The sequence below is a fragment of the Urocitellus parryii genome, chromosome 14 (assembly GCF_045843805.1).
Source record: "Urocitellus parryii isolate mUroPar1 chromosome 14, mUroPar1.hap1, whole genome shotgun sequence".
In the NCBI taxonomy this organism is placed as follows: Eukaryota; Metazoa; Chordata; class Mammalia; order Rodentia; family Sciuridae; genus Urocitellus; species Urocitellus parryii.
This window is the reverse complement of record NC_135544.1, coordinates 17907930-17934716: the sequence shown is the minus strand read 5'-3', so window position 1 is coordinate 17934716 and position 26787 is coordinate 17907930. Positions and strand designations below refer to the sequence as shown.

Here is a 26787-nt window from a genome sequence, read left to right as displayed (position 1 = left end):
AAGTATCCCAGGATGAGGAAGAAGAATTTTGGGAGGAAAAAATTACCATTAATTAATTTGTCTTACCTAGCAGATACTAGTAATATTTTTTTGTAAGTCAAAATATTATTTTCCCCAAGTGTTGGTGATAAAAACAAATTTCAGGTTCATCGTGCATGTTAATTAAAAATATTGCATATGTAATTTAGGCATGCTTTTGAATTTAGAATTCCTCCACTTTCTAGTTTTGTGATCTTATATTAAATGTCTCTGAGCCTCAATTGACTCATCAATGTTGTGAAATAAGCCTGAGAAGACATTTATCAAATCCATTTATAATTAGTTTTGATCCACCTTAACAAATATTTACAAAATGATCAAAACTGTGCTGGATACAGTGGGAAAATACCAGATTGAAAGTAAATGCAATTACTGAACTTGAGTGTAGTCCTGAATTAATTTAGAAACATTGGTAATAAGGAAGGAAGAGAAAAATGAAAGCCACTTAGAAGGAATTATTATATTAATTGGAAATGAATTGGGCATTAGAAGCACTCAGAAAATGGTGATACAATTAGAAGAAAACTAGAGAGAAATACTGGTTTCCTGTGCCTTAACAATGAGTTTAATTGATATGATAGAGGGACATTTAGGTAAAATCAGCAGTTAGAAATGTAGCACTAGAGTATGAAAGAGAATTTTGGATTGAAAAGATCTGTTGGAGAGCCATCAGTGTAGTGATTATGTTGTGGGAGGAATTAAGGGTCTCTGGTAGAGAGCATGAAAAGACAAGTTGAGGGTTAGGGAAAGAATCTTTGAAGATTTCTGAGGTTTATTGAGCAATAATGGAAAATGTTAAGTGAAAGATCTATCACCATGTCTAACTATACAACAGTAGTATGAGATGCAACAGGTGATGAGTGCCACAGAGAGAAATTAAGGCAGATAAAAAGACATTTAATTTGGCAATTTTTATATGCCAGATTTAGCAGCTTTTGAAGGAGATGTTTTAGAGAAATAAAAGTTTGTATCCAAGTATTGATGATAAATGCCCTCAAAATGTGTTTTGCTGAACATTTTAATAAAGAAATTATAGCTGGCTATGGTGGCACATACCTGTAATCTCAGCGGCTCAAGAGGCTGAGACAAGGGTGTTAGGAGTTCAAAGCCAACCCCAGCAACATCGAAGCTCTAGGCAACTCAGTGAGACTCTGTCTCTAAATAAAAACACAAATTATGGTTGTGGATGTGGCTCAGTGATTGAGTGCCTCTGAGTTCAATCCTTGATACAAAAAAAAAAAATTATATAAAAAAAATGTGGGCAAGTTTTCAAGGATCAGCACAGGAGTGAAGCAGAACTAGCAGAAAGAAGATAGTATCATCATCTTTGACCTGGAGAGGGTAGTTATTTGGAGATGGCCCCTGCTCTCTTCCCAATGTCTCCTATTAGCCAGATTTAAAAGGCTACAAGAGACTGTTGATTTGGTCCTATGAATGATTTTCCCAGGATGCAGAATAGGATAGAAAATGAATCTGAAGAAACAATTAAGCGATATTCAGTTAAATGTTAGAAAACAGATTGCTAATAAGAAAAGGAAGATTAGAAAAATTTAAAATTAGAAGATTAGAAAAATTAAGAAAATCGCCTCATTTGGCTGGGGATATAACTTAGTGGTGGAGCACCTACTTCACATATCCAGGGCCCTAGGTTCAACCCATAATACTGTCAAACAAACAAACAAAAATGTAGCTCCTCAGTGGTAGAGTCTTTGCCTAAAGTATGAACCCCTAAGTTCATTCCACAATACTACAAAAAGAGAAAGAAAGAAAATGAGGAATATTAGCCAACTCATTTGAAAAAAAAATCTTGTGCTACAAGTTAACTTCTGTACCTTAAAAAGTTAATAACTGTATTTACCATTCTCTAATTTGTGAGATTGTAAGGTTACATAAAGCCCAAACAAGTAAGACATAGAAGATTTTATTCTTCATGCAATAGTTTTTCATCATTATTGTTAGTCTACCATAGCATTCTGCACTCTGTACTAGTGAATTACCTGGCATTCTGCAGTTTATCACTAATGAATTGTCTACTGTCATTGAGAACTTGTTCTCCAATTGCATATGACATTATTAATATTTAAGAACAAAAAATTTAATTTAGAAGTGTTTTTTTTATACATAAGCACTACTACATTGTCATTTGCATCCATCTGTTAAATGCATGAAACATGAATGGATTTCTTTCAATTTGTTCATTTCTTAATTGGCTCATTATATCATCTGTAGGCAGATATGGTGACAACAGTAACTGGCATTTAATGGGCTTCTTTCTCCGATTGAGAAGTGATCACAAGTCTTTGCTCATTTGGGGGAAGTGTGCTTATTTTAAGGTTTCCATTAATGCTATTTTAGAGGAAGATAGATAAGCTTATTAGCTAAAAAGTGTTAAAATGCTTTTAAAGATATTTTGGAACTAAAAGTTTAGTTTAGATAATAATATCTAAGATTTGTCCACATCAAAATAATGTCCATTGGGCTAATATCACAAACATGTTTTAGTTACCAGTTGAATCTGGATTAACCACAAATAGAAATCGGTTATTACTTTTGTGAGATAACCATGTTTATCCCCAGAAGTAATCTGAAATTATTTCTGAAATTCACATAAAAAGACAAAAAAAAAAGGAATTTGGAAATGGTATCTTAGAATGGCTAAATACCTTAGCCATTCTGTATGTCTCTTTCTCCTCTCTTTCTCAGGCTGCATTATTTCTTTTCTCTGCCAGTCTTTGTTCACCTGGTTCATTCTTCTTCCCACAGACTGGAGTTTTCTGGTTTATTTCTCTGTAGCCTATGTGGTTTTTGTAGACTCTACTTTATAATATCTCCTTGACCTCTAGCTGATGCACTCTCTCCCAAGTTTCAGACAAGAGAAAAGGAAAATATGAGTGAGTTTTGAACTTGTTCAGCTCAGCCTTTGGATTAGCTTGTTCCGTTTGTTATTTCTCAGGGTATAAACTAGGTTAGTGACCTTTTACTAAAGCACAGTATATACCATTATATTATTCATATATACTACCTTTTAGGGAACTTAAAATTGTTTCTTTTGAAATTCCTCATAAATTTTGAAGGTTTACAAATAATAATTCAAGTTCAGTTAGCTAACAGAAAATAGTATCTTAATAGTGAGTTCACAATATATTAAAGGATTAAAATCCTTCTAAAATAAAATATTAATAACTATCAGAGTTCTAGCTCAGAATTAAATTTGTGGTCATTTGTGTCTTTCATTCCTTATAAAAGATGATTTAACCATATATATACATACCACCAAGGATAATTATGACCTACCACTTACTTTTTGGCCCAGAAAGAAAAGGGAGGAAGAAAAAGATCTCATAATCCACTTGAAAGGCACATCCCCAATGACCTGAAGACCTTACACTAGACCGTACCTTTTGAAGATTCCACTCCCTTCCAATAGCACTACCCTGAGGACCAATCCTTTAATACATGGTCCTTTGGAGGACATTTAACATCCAAACTATAACAGTGATATTCAACAAAATCAGCTATTTGTTTTTATAAGGAAAGAAGATAAGAAAATATTTTTTCTTATCTTCAAGAAAAGAAGATTTTAATATGCCTACTGTCTGTTCCCTAGGTTCTAATCTCTGTCTACCAGAATTTGTCCTGTTTCAGATTCCTATCTTGTGTTGTTCTGTAGATGTATTAATTCCTATTACTTTTATTACTATTAAAAATATTTTTTTAATATTTTTTTTAGTTGTAGATGATCACAGTACCTTTATTGTGATCTTTTATTTTTATGTAGTGCTGAGAATTGAATCCAGTGCCTTAACATGTGCTAGACAGGTGCTCTACCACTGAGCTACAGTCCCAGTCTATTAACTTTTTAATGCTCACATTCACTTTAAATTGTTCTGGTTTGAGGGAAGAAAAATACAATGTTACTCTAGTTAAAGGAATAAAGATAGTTTTCAATCCTCCAATTATTTGAAATCTTTTTAGATTGAGGCATTTAAAGTAAAGCTATAATGTTAACAATAAATGCCTAAATACAGAAGAAGTTAAAGAATAGTTCATGGTTAATTATCAAATGACTGATAGCTATAAGTTTAGAAGACAGAAATGAATATAGCCTCAAAGTTAGGTGTTTGAAACTTGGCTATTCACACTGGTTAGAAGAAAGAGGAATTCCCCTTGGTCATTTCCTTGTAAAATGCACAACTGTTTTGACATTTTTTTAATTATGATTTTTGTGACCTATATTTTTCATGCCAGATGTTGTGATTTTGGATCACTTCACTCAATTATCCATCTTCATGAAAATCATTTTTGCTGTCTAGATGGAAATAGATAAAATCTCCAGATATAAGAAAAGGGGGGAATGTGTTTTGTCAGCCAGACATCTGTTATTCTTCTAACACCTTCTGAATATATAGTACAAGACAATCCTAAATGTTTAATTACCACAGTTGAGCTGTAACTTTAATTGTAGAGTTTTCCTTATTTGAGGCAGTTTTATATCTTCAAGAAAATAATCTCTTTAGTGCTGAATGTTTGTCATATCTTGTAAAGATCATGATAGGGAAAGTTAGAATTGGGCCTAAAAAAGACTTGAACAAAAAAAATGGTTCTAAATTTCCTGGGTAAATATGTTTGTGGTTCCAACTAATAGTTATAAGGAATTAAAATTATGTCTCTTTAAGAAGAATAAATCAATGCTCATATGTATCAAATACACGTGAAATATGTTTTAAGTTGAAAACACAAACAATGGACAAGAGAGCAATATAATGTGCATATTCAGTTTGAAAGTTCTTCAAAGAATCTTTACAAATGGCCATCTCATTTATTTGGTTACTTCAGCTTGAATGATCATGTAGGCACCTAATTATATGTGTACTTCTAGACCATATTCTAGTTTGTTTTGGTTTTTAATTAAAATTTCATTCTTAAACATAGACAATATTTTAAAACATATTGTCATGTCTAATATTTTTGCCTGAATGAAAGGTATCAGTGTATGAGATCAGAATTGTCAATGCCAAGAAAACAAAAAATATTATTTCAGTGGCATAATTCAGCTCATTGTCCATATTCTATATTTCATTTGGACCTTTCTTTTCAGTGCTACTGGTATTTATTTTGGATGACACACACAGATCATTTAATCTCCTCCTATATTTTCCCTATCAACAGAATGAATCAATATTATTTACCATTTGTGTAACCTAGTGGATAATGGAAATTCAGACTTAACCTCCTTGAAACTATTAGAATTCCTTATAATGCTCTAGAATTGGAACAAAATAAATATATTGGCCTCAAATGTGAAACTCACAGCAGCAGCATAAATCTTACTGGCTGAAGTGTTAGAGTTGGAGGCGGGAGGAAACTATCATTGCAGATAGTTTCTACTGCCATCTAAAAAACAAATGTATTACTTATTCTGGAAGGCAAGCACATTTTTATATTTCTATGCCTTGAAACATTTCAGAATATATGGAAAAGAATAGTATGGCCATTCTTTATAGCTTTTCTATATCCCATGACTGTCTAAAAAAATAATAATAAAGAAGGAGCATTAGGGTGATAATAAAGCCAAATATAAGACAGAATTCAGGACACAAATTATTATTGTTTCTTTTATTTTGAATTAATTAAAGGTCAAGTAGGTAATTGGCTTACCGTCCAGTAATCAATTTCCCTCTTCTTTTTTATAGAACGAGAATTAGCAAGCATTTTCTATGAATTCCATATAACAAATATCTCAAGTTTTGTGAGCTAAAAGACAAATTTAAGGATTTTATTTGTATACTCATATAGCTGTTTGAAAATATCAAATCATTCTTAACTTGCAGGCAGTAACAAATACACAGCTGTTTGGAATTGACCCAGGAGTCATAACTTCCCAACTCCTGTGGAATTGTATGTTCAAGTATGGATGACCATTTGCTTCAGAGGAGGCTGGGCATGGTAGTCTCATTTTCCTTGCTAATGACTTTGTAGGCCTACATGTAGGAAATATTTCTGTCCTGGACATAAAGAAAAGTTTTGTGGAGGAGTAGTTTTCTTTTCTTTTAAAATAGGTATGTGAAACTTTCTTTTTGACATTGAATATTCCTCCATGAAGGTGAAGCCACCACCCCAGTTATCTTTTTCCCATAGAGGAAAAAGCTTGGAGTCCAAAGATTGTAGGACCTAAAAAATGTATAACATTTATTTCTAGTGAAGAATAATTCTTCCTCGACAAAAACAAAACAAAAAAATCTTTGTAGATCTGTTTTCCAGTATTATTCATTCTTATCATACACATCATAGACAATTTTTTCTAGTATTGGTATTCTGTATGTCTCTATAGAATGAGTACTTTGATTACATTACTCATTGATAGTTTTCTATGACTTCTTGTATTGCTTCAGCTTTACTGTCTGATAAAACACTCCCATATACTTTTATTGCTGATACTTCCTAGAGTTTGAGAGAATATCCTTTCTTAATTAAAAAAATACACATTTATTGAAACAAAGAATTTCATACTGATCTGTTACCTCTCGCCCACATCCCTGCCAGCATATGTTATTATTTCTATTGTTGATGGTTGCCATTTTAACTGGAGTTATACAGAATTTCATTGTAATTTTGATTTGCATTTCCCTGATTGCCTGGGATGTTGAACATTTTGTACATATTTGTTGTCCACTTATATTTCTTCTTTTGAGAAATGAGAAATATCTGTTTGGTTCTTTGTTCATTTATTGATTGGGTTGATTATTAGGTTTTGTTTTGTTTTGACATTGTTTTAGTGTTCTTTGAGTTCTTTATGTATTGCGAATGTTAATGCCCTGTTGAAGAAGTGGCAGGCAAAGATTTTTTCTTGTTCTGTATGCCCTTTCTTCATACTCTTAATTATTACCTTTTAATTATTACCTTTGCTGTGCAGAAATTTTAATTTAATGCTGTTCCACTTATTGATTCTTTATTTTATTTCTTGAGCATTGAGGATCTTATTGAAGAAGTTGGTGTCTACACCTATATGATATAATGTCGACTCTGTTTTCTTCTAGCGTTTGCACAGTTTCTGGCCTAATTCCTAAGTCTTTGATCCATTTTGATTTGACCTTTGTGCAGGCTGTAAGATAGGGATCTGATTTTATTCTTCTACATATAGCTGCCCAGTTTTCCTAGCACCATTTGTTATAAAAGGCTGTCTTTTCTCCAACCTATTTTTGGCAATTTTGTCAAGTGTCAGATGGTTGTAGTTTTGTGAATTTGTCTCTGTGTCTTCTATTCCATTCTGTTGGTCTTCATGCCTATTATGATGCTAATACAGTGTTGGTTTTGCTACGATAGCTTTTTAGTATAATTTGAAATCAGGTTTTTTAATATCTCCAGTGTCTATCTTCTTGCTCATTTTTCTATTCTGGCTGGGTCTTTTATTCTTCCAAATGTATTTCAGGACTGTTTTTTTTCTATTCTGTGAAGAATATTTTTGGTATTTTAAAGAGAATTGCATTTGAGTAATATTAATTTTGCCTATCCAAAAATATCAGAGTTCTTTCATCTTCCAAGGTCTTCAGTTTCTTCAGTGTTCTATAGTTTTCATTATAGAGATCATTCACCTCCATGGTTAGATTTATTTCCAAGTATTTGTTTTGTTGAGATTATTGTGAATGGGGTAGTTTTCCTGATTTCTGTCTCAGAAGATTGATTATTGTAGTATAGAAAAGCAATTGATTTTTTATTGTTAATCTTATATCCTGCTACTTTGCTGAATTTATTAGTTCTAGAAGTCTTTTTTCATTATAGAGATCATTCACCTCCATGGTTAGATTTATTTCCAAGTATTTGTTTTGTTGAGATTATTGGAAATGGGGTAGTTTTCCTGATTTCTGTCTCAGAAGATTGATTATTGTAGTATAGAAAAGCAATTGATTTTTTTATTGTTAATCTTATATCCTGCTACTTTGCTGAATTTATTAGTTCTAGAAGTCTTCTGGTGAAGTTTTTCGGGGTCTTCTGGATATAGAATGATGTCATCAGTGAACAGAGGTAATTTGATGACTTATTTTCCTATTTGCAAGCCTTTAATTTCTTTCTCTTACCTGATTACTCTGGCTGAAGTTTTAAGAACTATATTGATTAGGAGTAGTGAGAGCAGATATCATTGTTTCGTTCCTGATTTTAAAGGAATGATTTTAGTTTTTCTCCATTCAATATGTTGTTGGCTTTGGGTTTGTCATATATAGCCTTTATAATGTTAAAGTAAGCTTCTTTTATCCCTAGTTTCTCTAGCATATTTAACATGAATGGGTGCTGAATTTCATCAAAAGCCTTCTCTGCATCTATTGAGATGGTCATTTGATTCTTGTCTTTAATTTTATTTATGTGGCGAATTATATTTATTGATTTCTGTATGTTCAACCAACCTTGAATCCTTGAGATGAAACCTACTCAATTATGGTGTACTGTCTTCTTGATGTGTTTTTAAATACAGTTTGCTAATATTTTTTTAAAGAATTTTTGTGTTGGTATTCATCAGGAATATTGCTCTTCAGTTTCCTTATACTAGCTTCATAGAATGAATTTGGGAGTGTTTCCTCCCCTTCTGTTTCATGGAATAATTTGAGGAAGAAGAATAACTTTAAAGAAGAACTGAGAATCCATCCTGTCCTGGTCTTTTCTTTGTAGGAAGATTTAATTTCTGCTTCAATCTCATTGCTTGATATTGGTTTGTTTAGGTTTTCTGTATCTTTGTGGTTCAATTGGGTCATATCATATGGGTCAAGAAATTTGTCAGTGTCTTCTTGATTTTTCAGTTTATTGACATACACATTTTCAAAATAGTTCTAGTAATCATCTGGATTTCAGAAATGTCTGTAGTGATATATCTTTTTCATTTATAATTGATTTTGGTCTCCTCTTTCTTTTGGTTAATTTGGCAAAGAGTTTAAAATCTTGGTGGGGTTTTGTTGTTGTTGCTTTTTCCTGAAGAACTAACTTGGTTGCACTGATCCATTGTATTTTTTTAATTCCAAATTTCACTAATTTTTAGCTCTGATCTTGTTTCCTGTCTTTTTCTTATTTTGGAATTAGAACAGCCTTCATATTATCCCAGAGAATTTGATAAGTTGTACCTCTGTTCTCATTTGTTTTTAAGAATCAAATTCTTGATTTCTGCTTTCATTTCTTCTATGATCCTTTCCTCATTTAAGTATATTGTTCAATTCCATGTGTTTATGTGGTTTCTGTATTTTTTCTTCTGTTGATTTCTAATTTCATTCTTTTATGTTCTGATAAGATTTTATTATTCTTTGTTTTTGCTAAGATTTACATTGTGACCTACAATATGACCTGTTTGGGAAAAGATACCATGAGCTGCTGAAAAGAAAGTGATTTAAGGTGTTTGGGGGTGAAATATTCTGTAGATGTATGCTAGGTCCCTTTAATTTATAGTATTATTTATGTCAGAAGTATCTTTGATTTTATTTATTTATGTCAGGTATTTGGATGACCTGTCTTTTGGTGAAAGAAATATGTTAAAATTGCTCAGTATTATCTATTGTGTTTGGGCCTATTGGGGATTAAATGTCTAGAAATTTTCTGTTTTGTCCCCGCCCCCCCAGGGGAACCCAGGGTCACTTTACCACTGAGCTACATCACCAACACATTTTATTTTTTATTTTGAGACAGGATCTCCCTAAGTAGCATAGGGCCTTGCTATGTTTCTGAGGCTAGACTCAAACTTGTGATACTGAGCCTTCCATGTTGCTTGGGATTATAGGTGTGTGTACCACTGCACTCACTAGAAGTATTTTTGAAATGCAATTAATTGCATCTACCTTTGGGACATAAGTATTATTATTATATTTTCTTGTCACATTATTTCCTTTACCCATATGTAGTGACTTTCTTTATCCTGATTAATTTTTTTGATATTTTATGTCAGATATGAGAATAGCTACTACTGTTTGTTTTCAGACTTCATTTGCATGGAATGCTTTTTCTGTCCTTTTACTTTTAGCCTGTATATGTGTCTTTACCTAGGAGATGAGTCTCTTGCAAACCACATATAGTAGGTTCTTGTTTTAAAATCCATTCTGCCGATTTCTTTTATTTGGAGAGGTTAGGGCTTTTACATCCATTGTTGTTATAGACAACTGTTATTATTTCCTGCCATTTTGGTTTGTTTGCTATTTTCAGGTCCTTCTTAATTTTCATTTAGGTGATTCTTCTTCTGGAGATCTTCATCCATTTGGAGCCATGGCAGGGTTTTTTTTTTTTTTTTTTTGAGTATTCTGTGTATATCTGAAGTATTTTTTTGTAGTGCTGGCTTAATGGTCATGAATTCTTTTAATTTCTCCTTAAGATTTTATTTCTTCCTGAATTCTGAAAAATAGCTTTGCTGGATATAGCAGTCTTGATTGGCAATTGTTTTCTTTTAGAACTCAGAATATCTCATTCCAAGCCCTCTTTGATTTTAGCATGTGAGTTGAGAAGTCAGGAGTGAGCCTTACTGGTTTATTTGTAAATGTGACATGACATTTTTCTCTTGCAGCTTTTGTTATTCTTTCCTTATTTTCTGTTAGTCACTTTGATTACAGTGTGTCTTGAAGAGGTTTCTTTTTGATCTGGTCTATTTAGGATTCTGTATGTAGATGTCCATCTCATTTCTGAGGTTTGGAACTTTTTCTACTATTTACTGAAAAGGTTCATAATGCCATTAGCTTGTATCTCCTTCCTCTCTTCTATCCTGTTGGCTCTTAAATTTGATCTCTTGATATTGTCCCAGAGTTCTTGTATATTCTAATTATTGTCTGTTATTACTATTTTTATTGTTTTTTTCTTTATTGAATGCTTAGTATGCACATTCATATACCCTCTCTTGAGGGCCTGAAGTTCTGTCTCCGAGGCCTAAAGTTCTATTTTTTATGTAGTGATATTTTCAAGTGAATTTTTTATTTGATTTATTGTGTTATTTCATTTCCAGGAGTTCTAATTAGTTTCTTTTCAGTGTGTATTTCTTTATTAATAGTCATTCACTTCCTATATTTGCTCTTTTTGTTCCTTAGACCTTGTTTTAGCCTATTGACTATTTTAACAATCAGGTTTTTTTTTAAATAGTTTTTCTCTGGAATTTTATTCACTTCCATATCTGGATTCCTTTGGTGGTGGATTTTAAATTCAGGGGGAAGACTTGTTTGCCTGTTTCCTCATGTTTTCAGAACCACTTGTGTGGCTATTAATATCATTTCTCTTTTATGCAGTATCTTTTTGGTGTGTATCTACATGTATCCTTTGGTATGGTTTGTAGTAATCCTGTATTGTTAGTATCTTTTAGCTTTACCACATAGGCTCAGTGTTAATTTCAACCTCCAGTGCCACTTAGTCTACTGCTATAGAACTGCTGATTTAATTCAGTCTTGGAAAGTTGCTACCATACTATGAGTTCCCCAAGTCCTCTTGGGACTTCTGTTTTTGCTGTGTGAGTAGATATACAGGAGTGAGATCTGGGGTCACCCAGTAGCTGATCCTTCTTGGGGGCCGGTCATTTGTTTGGGGCTTTGTCTCTTTTTTAATTTTTTTACTGGTCAATCATAATTATGCATAGTAGTGGGATTCATACATGCACAGAACATAAGTTGCTCAGTCTCCTTTCATGTACCATCCTTTTGCCTTCCCTTTTCTCTCCTCTCAGCCAGGTTTTATTTAGATCTATGTTTTTGTGTATTTTTTATTCTTGTTCTTTTTAGTTATAAATAACATTAGTATTCATTTGACATAAAAGCATGGAATATAATTTTTTCTAATTCAGTCTTCAGTACTTCCTTTCTCCCCTCCTCTTTCTCCCATTTCTTTCCATCTACTCTACTGATCTTTCTCCTATTATAGTTTTTTAAATTATTGTCTTATGGATATGCATGATGGTGAGATATCTCTCCTATGTATTGAAATATTGTTGAGCTCAAGTGTGACTAGTTCATGCATGGAGTTAGGTTCACCGTCACTTGGCTGAGTTGTGGGTGTAGCTTAGCAGCAGGATCTGAACCCAGTGATCTTGTAGTATTCCAGTGGCTCCCAGCACCTCATAAAGGAAGGGGGAACATGTAATAGCAATACAAGCAACCAGTAATGCAGCTTTAAATGTCTGGTGTCTACTCTAATGTCTACAAATCTAATTGTCACATAAAGAGAGATGATGGGGTCAGCATTTAACATCAGCACCAACAATAGACAATTGTACTAGATCTAACATCAAACAACAAGTGTCAAATGTGTCATACACCTTATTAATAACCACAACAACATTAATGGTGGGGGATAGAAATTATAGAAACTAAATAGTTTTAACAGATAATAAAATTATAGTTCTTTAAGTGAAGAAATAATATGGTAGAAAGGCAAGAGAAAGCTTGATGTATTTAAAAAGTGAACAAAGGGAAAACAGAAGAAGTGTAGTAGGTGATGTTATAAAGAAGGAGGAATAAAAAATACTGAAAGTAATAAAATAAGAGAGGAAGAGGGAATAAGAGGTTTTGCCTATTAATGGGAAGGAAAGTGAAGAAGGAATAATAAGAACAAAAAACAAAGATAAAAACAAACAAATCAAACCAAAATAAACCCACATAAAATTTTACCCCTCCAGAATTAAAACAAGTCTAAATAGCAAACAGGTGAATTTTTTTAAAATAATTAAAATTAAAGAAAAATTACATGTATATATCTTAAATTCTCAGCATAATGAAAACATTTATATACATAAATACAGAATAGAAGAAATAAAAGTAAAAATTGGAGGAAAATATTTTTAATGATAAATGGAAGGGCTTGTTTCTTCTGGAGTGGTCAAAACTGTTGGAAAGGATGGATGCTCTTAAGCCATTCTTTGTATTTTATATTTTTGTGCTCTGAACCCCTCAGATCAAGGACTGGGGGTTGTTAAATTCGACCTCTTTATGTTTTTCCCCAAGCTGCTAGGTGGTGTGGCCTGGACCCAAAGCTGGTTGTAGTAGTTCTCAGCTTTCTGTCTTACAGAATGTGCTCTCCAAATGGAGCTGATGCAGAATTCTAAACCAGGGGCTTGGATTTACTCCTGACTGTCCTTTTGACCTTTCAGGGAGATATTTGAGGTTAATTACACACCCCCTCTTGCCGGACAGATGCTGATCTCTGTTGGACCTATGGGTCTCAGGGCCCTTTGGAAAATTACACTTTTATAGTGGATCTAACTTTCCACAGTTCTCACTTATTCCACTGCTGTTTGTATAGATTTCCCAGGATCAGAGCACCTGTCTGACTGGTGTCTGGCCTCTTCCTAGCCGCTTGCCCATGCTGCCAGCAACAAAGGAAATTGGAGCCTCTCCATCCTCAGTATCTCTGGCCTGGATTGCCCTGGGCATAATCCTCTGTGCTGGTCCAGGCTCACTCTGGACCTTATGGCAGAATGGGTGGCAAATGGCAAACTGCTGTGTAACCACTTGCAAATGTTTCTCACAACCACTCCACTCATCAGCAAAAGATTCTGATCACTTTTGCTTCTCAGCTTGCTCCACTAGTCTGTTAAGATCAGTCTCCCTCTCTGTCCCACAAGTTCTCCCATGCCAAATTTAGTCACAGTTCTTTTCTCTTTCTGCCTGTGTTACCTGTCCACTCTGCAGTGTGCTGGTGGTGCTCATGTTGGTGTGTCTCTAATGTATTCTTTCTTGTTCTATATGACAAGGTTCTGAGTTTCTGATTATTTTATTGTCTAGTGCTGAATTTAAGTGAATTCCCTCAGTCACCTACCTTGCTGAGAAACAGTACTCTTGGTGCTTGAATCTCAAGCTGTGGAACAGCTGGAGAGTGAACCCTTCCTCTAATCTAACATTTTCTTTCTCTTGTTCTCAAATGGAATTTTCTAGCTAAATCTAAAGGGTTTCTTCTGTAAATTAATTTTAATAACCATTTGTACACTGTTATGGTAGGTTTATTATTATAATTCATTGAGAAGACATGAAACTCTCCATACTGTGTGAAAGATGGGACATGAATGCTGATTTCCATATTGCACTTACTCATCTCTGTAATACATATATATAAAGAGAGATTCTCCTTACATAAAGTGTGTTTTTAGTCTTTAAAGATACTATATGTAGTTCATCTCCTCTGCAGTTAATCTTCTCAGACACTGGAGGTAAAACTGGCTGGTATTGGATTTATAGAGAATCTACATTGCCAAGGTATTTTTTTGAGGATCATTCTGATCAAAGGCAAACTTTAGCAATGATTACAGGAAATGAGCACCATCATAAAATGGGGATCCAGTGTAGTCTAATAAAGTTGGTCTATCAGATTTTGATGAAACAGTGATAGAAAAGAAGTGGCATAGGACTAAATCGGGAATGTTTTCAAATGGTGTACTGAAGGATTCAGCTTTATCTGAGTCATTTGAGATCTCTGCTTTCTTAAAAGCTTTATTTTAGAGGAATAACTCTCAAGCGATATTCCTATGACTTAACAAGCTGGATTTCAAGTTTTTGTAACTGGAATTGAATAATTTAGTGTGTTTCTTACCTAATTTTGAGGAAAGTATTAGACTAGAACTTTTGCAGTTTTATGGCTTTTCTCCTATGATGAAGAAGTAACAAAAGAAATATTCATATCATAGAAAAATTTTAGTTTGGCAGTTGTGGTTTTTTTTATATACTTCAAATTTTCTTTATGTATTCATCTCTCAACAAACAATTAGGTTGTTTCCACAGCTTGGCTATTGTGAATAATTCTGAAATGAACATGGAGATACAGATATTTCTTTGAGATTCTGATTTCATTTTCTTTCGATGTATACCTAGGAGTAGGATTGATGGATCAGACAGTAGTTATGTTTCTAATTTTTTAAGGAACTTCAATACTATTTTCCACAATGACTGTACTGATTTACAGTCCCACAGCAATGTATATGTAAGGGTTCTCTTTTCTCCACATCCTTGCCAACACTTATCTTTTTGGTGACAGCCACCCTAACAGTGTCAGGGACAGTTGTGTTTTTATGTTGTTTTTGTATACATAGTCATTTTTCTGTCAGCAAATGTGATAGAATTAGACATGTTCATATTTAAAAAATTTTTTTTTTGTTTTAATTAAACATGTTCGTATTTCATGGTGAGTTTCTTGAAATAACGTTAAGAATTTAAATGAACCCTTTTCTGAATAAGTGTGAGTTTTACTGGTAATAATGAAAGACTGGAAATAGGAAAACCAATTGTCTTAATATTTTATTTTTCTAACCTTCTATATGGGGGTACAAATGTCTTTGAACAACCAGCATATTTTTGAGAATTCACTATTTTCTCTCATCAAGAACTTTCTAACGGACTTAGAAATCTTACATAATACAGTCCATCTTCTCAATAACCTTAATTTGATAAGTAAAATGTACCCCGATGTTATAATTTAAAAGTTAAGTGCTAAATTGTCATAAGTATTCATAATAGGAGTAATCATTGAGGCTTCAAGTAATCAAGAAGACTTCTTAGAGCAGGGGAGACTGGCAATGATTCTCATTCAGAAAGGCAGAAAGAAGAAATCCTCTAAGAACAGTAGTACATGTACAATGAATGTGGACTTTGGTCTTATTTGGGTAGAGGATGTTTATTGGGACATCATGGAATACAGGTTAGAATCAAGATAGGTTTGACCAAATTATGAAAATGACCCAGAAAATTGACATTTTCTTAGTCTTAAAACTAGCTGAGTTTCCCTATATAAATTCTTTAAGGGTTTCAAAGGGAACATTTGAATCCTCATATCATTTAAATATATTTGTAATTTAATTACACAACATATCTAACCTAATAATGACCTTCAGACTTTATATGTAAGGTACATATAAAATATAAATTAATTTTGTGTTTAGAATTGACTCTCATCTCCAGTGTAACTCATTATATATATATGCAACGATTTCAGAACATGAAAGAATTTTAAATCCAAGACACTTCTGGTCTCAAGATTTCAAATTAGAGATACTCAACCTGTAAAATAGGCATTTTCTAAAATTAGAAAAGAAATATATAATCAAATATTTTGATAATCTTTGCTTACATGTTTTATTGTCTTTATATTCTGGGAATAGGTGTAGTAAAACCCATTAATTCAAAAGTATTTGAGTGTCTTTCATGTGACAAGAGTGAACACAAACAAGAGGCCCTCTCTTACACTCTGAATGTCAAGGAGATTGGTAGAAAGAGAAAGTTGAAAGTAGACAGGAAAATGGTCATTCAGGGAAAGAAGGGAAGTCTGTGTTGTCAGAAGATGATATTTCTTTAGAACCAGTGAGCAGATGTTAATATCCATGACTTTTTTTAAAAAAAACTTTTTTTCATAGTTGATAGAATTTACTTGCTAAGGTATAAAAAGATGTTCAATTTCATGTGCTCACCCAATGATTTTTCAGATGAATGCACTGGATACCCTGGGTCAGACTGCTTTGCATAGAGCTGCCCTAGCTGGTCACCTGCAAACCTGCCGCCTCCTGCTGAGTTATGGTTCTGATCCCTCCATCATCTCCTTACAAGGCTTTACAGCGGCACAAATGGGAAATGAAGCAGTGCAGCAGATTCTGAGTGGTGAGTTAAAATAAACAGTGTCCTGCTCAAACTTTATACCAAATGTTTTAAAAAGTATCTCCTTAGAACATTTTCTTGGCCTGAATTTTTTCCCCCATGCCTTTCCCAACTTGTAGTTTACTCTGTGACATTTCCTGTCTCTCAGTCTTCGTAGGATGAGGTAGATATCATGAGAAGGATCCAAACATACTTTTAAATTTTTTTTCAATTTAAAATTAAAACCTTGACTCATGGGTGATAAGATTGAAGATGACTTAAAATTTATATAAACAGTATGGAATTATGGTAGTTCTAAATCTATCAAATAGAGAAAATTAAAATTCATTCTTGTGATAATGACCTTTAATTAATTATTCTCATGTGTAATATTCTGATCTACTTTCTATCACTTTTAGCTTCAATTACACTATTATGAAATTATCCTTTCCCTCAATTTAAATATAATTATAAAATCTCGCTAAAAATCACAGTAAATGCTTACTACAGTGAGATAGTTTAATTATTTAGTTTATTGAGGGAGATCAAACATAAAATGGATACAGAAGCAGGCACTAGCTTCTTAAGTCCCCACATTAAAGGAAATAGCACAGAAAAAATTTTAGCCTACTGAAAAATTGTGAACTAAATACAAAAGAAAGTTAGTATAATTGACCCCTCCTTCGAATCCTTAACTTTGTGGTTTATATATCTTATAGAATCACATAAGCTAGAAGAGTAAAATGGAAAACACTACAGACTAGCAGGCAGAAGTCCTGGTTACTCTTTTTTACGTGTAGTCCAATAGCTCTTAAACTCTGTGAGGCACAATGTCCCCTTTTTAGTGAATATTTTATGACATCCTCTTTACTTTCCAGAAATGAAATTCAAAGATAATATACACACATATCTCTACAAATATCTTCCCTAAAATCTATATAAAATACCATTACTATAAGGAGGAAAATTACAATTACAATTAAATAATGTAAAATTATTGTGTAATAATTTGGTCACGACTATAGTAGAAAACAAAAATTGCCCCTATAAATTTTTAATGGGCCTCCAAGAAGTACAACCCAGTAGAGAATCACTGCTACATCCTGAGATACACAACCTTCCAAGGCAGAGAGATGGAGATCATGGTGGATGTGTTCTAACTCAGAGCTAAATAGCCTCATGAAATAATTGTTTAACACTTTGAAAACTATTGATTTGGATTTTCTTTCCTCATGACAACCATTCTATTTCAGTCTTAGATGATTATCTTTAGATAATGAAAAAATACCAATCTAAGACATCTTCACCATCAAAATGATCTCACTGAAGGAATAAAATTCTCCATTATTGGATTTCAAGCTTGAACTATTTGACCAAGACTTATTTCCTGTTTCCACAGATCACTGAATTATTTGCTTAAGAAAGATGTCACTCTTAACTAGGACTTATTTCTGCCTTCTGTACAAGTTCCAGTAATTGTATAAAAATCGTGATTTTTATTAAAATATTCTAAATTTTTCTCCTATACTTTTTATGAGAATCATTTAGCACTGAATTTTCAGTTAATTCCTATAAGTTTTAACCTTATGTCAGGCAAGCTGACAACTATTGCATCAAAATTTCTAATACTGTAAATAGTTTGTAGAGACAGTCAACAAAATGGGGAAGAAAGAATTGAATAAATCAAGCAGATTTGATTATATAATGTTTTTAAATGTAGCTCTGTAGTAGAGTGTTTGCCTAGCATGTGCAAGGCCCTAGGTTCCGTCCCCTGTATCACAAAAGCAAAGCAAAAATATTAAATGTCTCCTCAATAAATGCAGTTAGAATAAATGCCTTCTTGTGAATGATAACATTAAACACTAAATCATAGATGAGATGTTTTACAATTTTGATAATTGTGCTTTAAAATTGATTTGTAAGATTAGACATATAAGTCACTAGATGGTTAATTTTGGACATGGCAGAACTTTTTCACTGAATTTTTGTAATCTTTATTGCTCTAAAAAGATAATACCAATATTAGAGTATGCAGTGAAATAGTGCCGTTTAAGAGGGGTTTTTTTAAAAAAATGGGTATTGTTTTATGTTTGGAAGAAGATAATTTTTTAAACTAATTTATTTTTAAAAGAGAGAGAGAGAATTTTATTTTATTTTATTAGTTTTCGACGGACACAACATCTTTGTTTTTGTTTGTGGTGCTGAGGATCGAACCCGGGCCGCACGCATGCCAGGCGAGCACGCTACCGATTGAGCTACATCCCCAGCACCTTAAACTAATATTTATACCAGTTATTTATTTATATGTTAATAGACTGAACCATGCACCAACTGAAATTTTTAATTTTGCTTACATTTATTAATCCAATTCCAGGTTATATTTACAATGACTCCTGAAAGAATGTATTAGTCATATAAGATATATATTAAGTTGTTGAGGTTATGTTGTGGATAATGTTTTAAAGGTTCATTTTAATATGCTTGCTAATACCAGAGTTGAGATCTATTTTAAAAACCAATACCTTTAGATTTTAACTTTGTAGTTGCCAGTTTACATGAATAAAGCTTTCACTGTAAATTTGGACAGTGTCCAAATTAATGTCAGAGTAAAGAAAACAAAATAGGCAGTTTTCTATGAATTAGCACTTTAAAAGTTCATTTCAGAAGATTTGGCTGTTTTCTCCAGACCAGCTCTGTCCCTATAGTTTGCCTATAGCTACCTATAACTTCATTTAAATTAGGGCTGGGCTTTAGCTCAGTGGGAGAGCCCTACCCTTGCATGCAGAAGACCTTGGGTTCAGTCCTTAGTACCACCAAAATTAATTTAAAAAAAAATAAGTAAAATTGAAAATTCATGAGTCACCACTGGCCACATTTCAGGTAAAAGTTACACATGTCTAGTGACAACCATGTTAGATAGGGCAGATAAAAAATATTATATTGGGGCTGAGTTTGTAGCTCAGTGATCAGTAGTAGAGCGCTTGTGAGGCAATGAGTTCAGTCCTCAGCACCAAATAAAAATAAATAAATAAAATGTATTAGTGTCCATCTGCAGCTAAAAACATTAAAAAAAAACACATTACTTACAAAGACAGTCTTCTGGACAGTGCATGTAAGCTATATTTTATTCTGAGTTATTCTGACTTTTCTTTATCCCAGTGTGGAATAACCATTACTGTCCTCTAATTATTTCCACAGGTAAGGATTTAGGGACTTATGGTAACTAAATTTAAACCTTGAAGTTCACATTTTCAGTGGTATATTGAAATAAGCCACTAAAACTTGTTGCTAGTTCAGTGATCTAATACTAAATAAAGAACCAGGCAATAAGAGATTATATTAAAATAGCAAAATGGCTTCTAGCCTCTGGAAGATTTAAAAATTCTGGTGAGAATGACTAGGAGAAAAGTAGAAGCCCATCTCCAGTCTCTGACTATAGGTAATATATTTAATACAGAAGCCAGTGTACTTATAAAGGACTTAACTAATACAGTACTTACTATGTAAGCTACTCCTCTTTTGCCTGATTTCCATTTTTATTTTTATATCACTTCTTTTAATTGTACATAACTTTATACAAAGTTCCTTCCAGTTAATACTTTGTTCACACTGTTTCTAAAAATGAGGCTGTTCTAAGCCAATAGAAGATTTTTAACAGATGCAGAGATCTACAGTTAGTATAGTAATTAATCAGTATCTTTATCTTCTTTACTTTCTGTTCTTTGACCAAGACTAAGTTACCTTTCTCACAGTTCTCAGAAGCCTTTATATATGTGTATAAAACATTTTGTTTGATGGGAAAATTACAACCTTTACTAGTCAGTCTCCATCGTGGTACATGTGTGAATATCAAATTGTTCTTAGAATTCAGCCATATTAATAGTATCTCTCAAATTATAAAACCTAAAAAATCCCAAGTTGTAATTCTGTGTACATAAACAAATCATCCCTCTTTTGTTTGTTCAAATAATAAGCTAAAAATATTACCTTCAGATATCTAAAGGATGTTTTAGTGAGTTTTATCATCTGTCAATCACTGTCATAAAGACATTCTATACATACATTGACATTCTTACCTATAAATGTAGTAATACCCACACAGAGAATGAAAGAAGATGAGTCAGACAAGAACAGAATAAGACCAGCCAAAGGAGAGTTGAAGTTTGACATACACATTGACTGCAGCATTAAAATAGCAAGGAAATCAACTCAGCAATTGCTTTCTGAATTGTTCTCTATGTGAAAAGAAGATTGTTTGTCAGTTCCACACACTGACAAATGTTAGTTAAAAAGAAGAACAATTCAAAATGTATTTCATTATATGAAGCACACTTTTCTTTCCACTCTTTAATCTTAGTACTTTATCTACTAAGCATTATAAATATGATCAAATAGTTTATCTTCCATTGAAGAATTTTCATAACTTATTCTATAAAAGTCTGTCTCCTGAACCAAAGCACTTTAGAAGAACTAAAGTATTTTTTCTGAAATCAGAAATCTTTTCATGGCATCACTTGATCTTCCCACTTGGAAAGTGGACTCAAAAAGGTGTCTCTGATCATAAGACGATACAATCTTAAATCTGAAAGCGACTCTGAGGGAAACCACCTCTCACTTTTTAAGTGCAAAAATTAAACTACTCTGTGATTTGTTCAAAGTTATACACTAGAGCCCTCTCTAAAATCCTAGTCTCCTGGAGCTTAGTGCTTTTGTGTTAATGTGTACGTGTGCATTATGAAAGCCATATTTAATGCCCATAAACATATTTTGGATGATAAATTATAAATTGTTTGCTTTAAAAGCCTATTTTGTTTGGGTCAATGTGAAATGGATTTGTAGTTTGTTTATATTGAATTAATCAAAATACATCATTTGTCAGTCTTTAGACTTAGCAGTCAAGCTTAATGATATTCTATTTGGCATTGGTATCATACCTTCCAAGTATACAGACATTTTTAATTGCATATCCTTGAAACCATTCAATAAATGTGAATTAAACAAATGTATATAGTAGGACTTTTTTATTCACTGATGATACTTTATAAGATTGTTGAGGACCACAAATCAAGTCAAGATGGCGCCTGGCAGTTTGCCAGGAGGAGTGGTTTGTGAGGCAACGCCACTGAGCCATTAAGATGGTAGGGATTCCTTATTGGTTGATTGCTGTAACTGGATGATGCTAATTGAGTCAAGCTGTGTGTAATCAGTTAGGTATATATACCGCTATTGTTCCGTAATAAAGCAGTTACTGCTTCAACCTTCAAGTTGCTTGTCACCTCCCGGTTATTTTGCCCAGCCGGACTGCGGCATAAGATCATTCCAGTTTCCTATGTAATGCTTCTGTTTTATACTGAAGACATTAAAACTAAAAAGAAAAATTAAACCAAGTAGTAAAAGTCAAATGGCTTCCCTAGGTTTACATAACAAATCCAGGACAAAGTTTTGCTGCAACACTTTGTAAAACCAATGTATCATAAAGATGTATTTTTGATCTCTTGTCCTAGGCTTTCTCACTTCACTCCCTTTTGTTAAATCTTTGGCCAGAAAATTGGAGGGATAGGATAGGATAGTAGGGATAGAAAATTATTTGTGTGCATTAGAAGTTATTTAAATTTGGCTTGGGGTGATACCTAGATTGAAGTAAGAAACCATTTATTTCTTATCTGAAAAATTGGGAAAAAAAACTTTTATTACATCTTAGAAATTTCCAACCCCCCAATCTCTTTCTGTTTATCAAATTGTTTCCCCTCATTAACTGGTCTTTAATTCCCCAAGATCAATAGTAACCTTTCTTTTATTTAGAGAGTACACCTATACGCACTTCTGATGTTGATTATCGGCTCTTAGAGGCATCAAAGGCTGGTGACTTGGAAACTGTGAAGGTAAGTAAGTGCCTTTAATGTCTGGGGCAGCACTGTTGAACTTTGCTATCCAGTTCATTTTTAAGCTTCTTAGTAAAATTACTCAAATCTGAGCAATTAAAAACATTGATAGTTAGAATATATTCATAGATAGGAGAAGTCTTTAACTTTTTGTTTGATGGGAAACAAAACAAACCTACCAAGGATTTCCCAGCAAGTACCATGCAGCAGCAGAAGAAAAGATAAGCATACTTTCTAATCATTTTTCTTCAGGTTGCATGAAAGCTGTTCATTTTCACTTATATTAATTAAAGTGCTGTTATTTTAGATCATATTCACAAATAGGTAAACCAGTTTGAATGAAGGCATTAGTAGGATAATGTTTAAAATTATGTTTCTCAATATTTTTCCAGAGACTCTCATATTTGTTTTAAGAAGGCATTCTTATGGCATTGTTTATATGCACAAGAAGAGTTTTCAAAATTTATCACTCTTTATTTGTATTATAGAAAAAAGATTATAGACTAAACTTTGTCAAATATGAAATTCTAATATTGAATATGTTTTTTCTTTAATAAAGAAGACCTGATTGCCATCTGTGATTATTCGTTTAGGGAGAAAGTTAGCAAAACAAGAATTATGGCTTTGTTTTTGTTTCCATGTTGATTTCATGTGTTTTGTATGTAACAAGCAAATATATACTATAACTTTCAAGTTGTCTCAACAACACATTCACAGTGAAGGCCAAAGTTAATTTTGTCAGTGGAGTGCGAATGTCAAAAGGAAACAAAACACAAATTAAATGAGTATTAGGTCTGATAAATTGCTTTCCCAAGAGGCTTTAGGAAGTATTAGAAGTATTAGGAGAAAAGGCTGTTTGCTGAGTAAAGTAGTTGAATTTTTGAATTGCTTTGGCATTCAAAAATAAATGAAATGGAATGGAGAAAAAGAACTTAAATATTCAAAAAGCAAGTATTTAATAAGCAGGATGGGCATTTATATGTTTCTGTGTTTCATTACCTGCCTCATTCCTACTTTTCAGTATTTTCTGTAAAAGTAATAATAAGCATTTAGAATGTTAAAATGGTGGTGGGGGTTGGGGAGCAACAATATCAGAAAGCAGTTTCAGTTGTATAAGACTCCATAGAGAGCTGGGATTGCGGCTCAGCAGTAGAGCACTCGCCTAGCACATGCGAGGCCCTGGATTCAATCCTCAGCACCACATAAAAAAATAAATAAATAGAATATAGCTATTGTGTCCAACTACAACTAAAAAATAAATATTTTTTTAAAAAGACTCCGTAGAACGTGCTTACTACCCATCTTTATAGCTTTTCTTTTTAGTTTATATATTAATTTATTCATTTTTACTTGGTTTTGTTTATTGGTTCTGTTATTCATCTATTAATGTGGCTAAAGACAAGATATATGACCTGACCAGATCACATTTTTTTTTAAACAGGACTTTAGATTTTAATTCCCATTTAGAGTTGATGAGCTTTTGAGCTCTCTTTCACTAGCTAGACTTCTTCCTAAAAATCGTACCATCTAAAAGCCCTTGTTTTTGTCCTACCTTTGTGAATGTTTCTTTGTTTAGTCCATTTGTGCTTCTATAATGAAATATCATAGACTAGGTAATTTATAAACAATGGTAATTTATTTCTCTTAGATCTAGAGGCAGGGAAGTCTAAGATCCAGGCATGATCAGGTTTAGTGTCTGGATGGGGCCAGTGTTTTGGTTTCAACGTGTCACCTTGTTGCCATATTCTTTGGAGGGAACAAAATGCTGTATCCTCACATGGCAGAAAGGGAAAAAGGAGAAAGCACTGTGTGTAACCTCTTTTATAAAAAAGACTTAATCCCAGTCATGAGAGAGGAGTACCCATGGCCTAATCCCTCGCCTCTCGATACTGTTGTGTTGAAGATTAAGTTTCAACACAAATTTTGGAGGGACACATTCAAACCATAGCATCCCTACTCAATATCACTAAAAAGAGATCTTTCAGGTTCTTAGTTTGTACTAATAGCTTGTTGCAGTGGCAGGAGTGGAAGCAAGCTTTACAGACAGTTCTCTCACTGAAAGAATCTGTTGTTCTTTTAAGCTGTAAATTATTGAAATATTATTATAGGAGAATAGGAAAGACAGTAGAATGAATCAGACACAACTTTCTTACATTCATATATGAATACACAACCAGTGAAACTCCACATCATGTACAACCACAAGAATGAGATCCAAATTATGACTGTATAATATGTCAAAATACATTCCACTGTCATGTATAACTAAGAAGAACAAATAATTTTTTAAAATAGATTTCTATCACCACTGGTGATATAGCCTTTTGTTCTTTCTTTGCATCTTACTCTTTGAAACCAATATAATGGAGCCTATAATTTATATTGTGCTGAAATGACATTCAAAGGAGATAGGAGATTTGGAGGTTCAGGCCAAGCTACAGTTTGACTTGTAGAGTTAAACATTCTCCCCTAACTCAAGAAACCATTGTTGACCTCATGTCTTTGCTATAGTGGATCAGGGCCAAGTGAGTGACCCAAACAGAAAAATATTATTTCCAGTAAGCTTTTGCTTACTTGATCAATGTTAGAGGGGACAGGAACTTTGAATCTGCAGTCACCCAGAGTTCTTAGTTGAACAGAGAATGGCTAAGAGCATTCTACTAGAAGCAGATATGTTAAGACAAGCAGTTGTGGGGAAGAAAGACATACAAAAATGAAAAGGGAAGACTTCTTATACTTAGAGATGCCTACTTTATTTTGGGTTTTATTGATTAGGATTTGGACTAGGAATGTTAACAGTGATTGATTTACTCTGTACATAGTTAGAAGTATTCATAGTCACTATAAAGCAAAACATAATGCCAGTTTTAATGTCATTTGTATTATCTAATCTTTGGAAATAAATATTCATTATAAAATCACAGCATATCCAAGATGTTACAATCGATTACAGCAAAATCTATGAATAAATGTTAATGACCTTTTTGTGTTTATCTCTATGTACGCACTATTAAAGCAACTTTGCAGCCCTCAAAATGTGAATTGCAGAGATCTAGAAGGCCGCCATTCTACACCCTTACACTTTGCAGCAGGCTATAATCGTGTGTCTGTTGTGGAATACCTTCTACACCATGGTGCCGATGTCCATGCCAAAGACAAAGGGTATGTTAAAATTTAGCTATTTGGGATTTATTCTCTTCATACTTCATGAAAAAAAATATGAAGTCTTAGCTTTATCTCCATTGAAAAACACTCATATGAAGCCAGATGCGGTGGTGCACACCTGTAATCCCAGCTGCTCAGGAGACTGAAGCAGGAGGATCCCAAGTTCAAAGCCAATCTCTGCAATTTAGTGAGATGCTGTCTCAAAATTTTAAAAATTAATTAATTAATTAATTAAAGGGCTAATCATTTTTCATATGATCTCTAAGTGGTAAAGGACCCCTGGGTTTGAACCCAGTACTACCAAAGGAAAAAAAAAAAAAAAAAAAAAGGCTGGTTCTGGTAGTACACAGTTGTAATCCCAGCTACTTAGGAGATTGTGGCAAGAGAATTACATGCAGGAGGCTAGCCTCTGCATTTTAGCTAGTCCCTGTCTCAAAATAATATAAATTTTTTTTTGCTTAAATTGTAAGTTAAAACAGAAATGTACAGTATAGAAAGTAAAAATTCCATTAGCTTATCCTCTAGAAATACGAGCATTAATATTTTTAATATGTAATTTTTCAGCTATGTGAAAAACAGTGGTTTTTAACACAGATGATGATGTCATTCTATAGTCTACTTTGAAGTGTAATTGTTTTTCACCCAGTGGTGTATCTTGAATATCTTTCCTTATCAGTATTTAATAGTTTCTTTCTTCTTCTTAATGCCTATATTTAGTATTTTATTACATTTTATGAATGTTTTCATATAGTTTGTGATATGCTATTTATCTGTTATTTTTTGGTATTAAAAATGTATAATCTCTTTCTTTAACCATCCATCCCAGAGTCATTAGTATTTAAAGAAACAATTTTATTTTTATTAATTTTAAAATATTATTTATTCTTATTATTAGTTTGATAAATTATTTAACTTTCCCTAGAAAAAGCTTAAAGTAGCCATAGAAGTAAATTAGAAACGTGAGAGGAGAATATGACTGAAATGAATTTTCATATTGTGTGTTAGTTTCATAATCTCAAAATAAGCCAGCACCTCCTGTGCAGTTACACGGCAGAGTGCTGTAGAATTAAACTACATGATTTAGGCTTCAGTTAATCATTATAATGTGTATATCTTTTTAAAGGGACACATCAGACATAAATATTCAA

General features: G+C 33.0%; 1 protein-coding gene across 3 annotated transcripts in view; it reads left to right on the top strand.

Moving 5' to 3' along the window:
- Tnks (tankyrase) overlaps window positions 1–26787 on the top strand; it is a 202420-nt gene that overhangs the window by 135057 nt on the left and 40576 nt on the right. For all 3 annotated transcript variants that reach the window (XM_026402901.2, XM_026402900.2, XM_026402898.2), the window contains exons 12-14: window positions 16445–16616; window positions 22395–22474; window positions 25491–25636. In XM_026402901.2, coding sequence (XP_026258686.2) covers window positions 16445–16616; window positions 22395–22474; window positions 25491–25636 — 398 coding nt within the window. The remainder of the gene's footprint in view (window positions 1–16444; window positions 16617–22394; window positions 22475–25490; window positions 25637–26787) is intronic.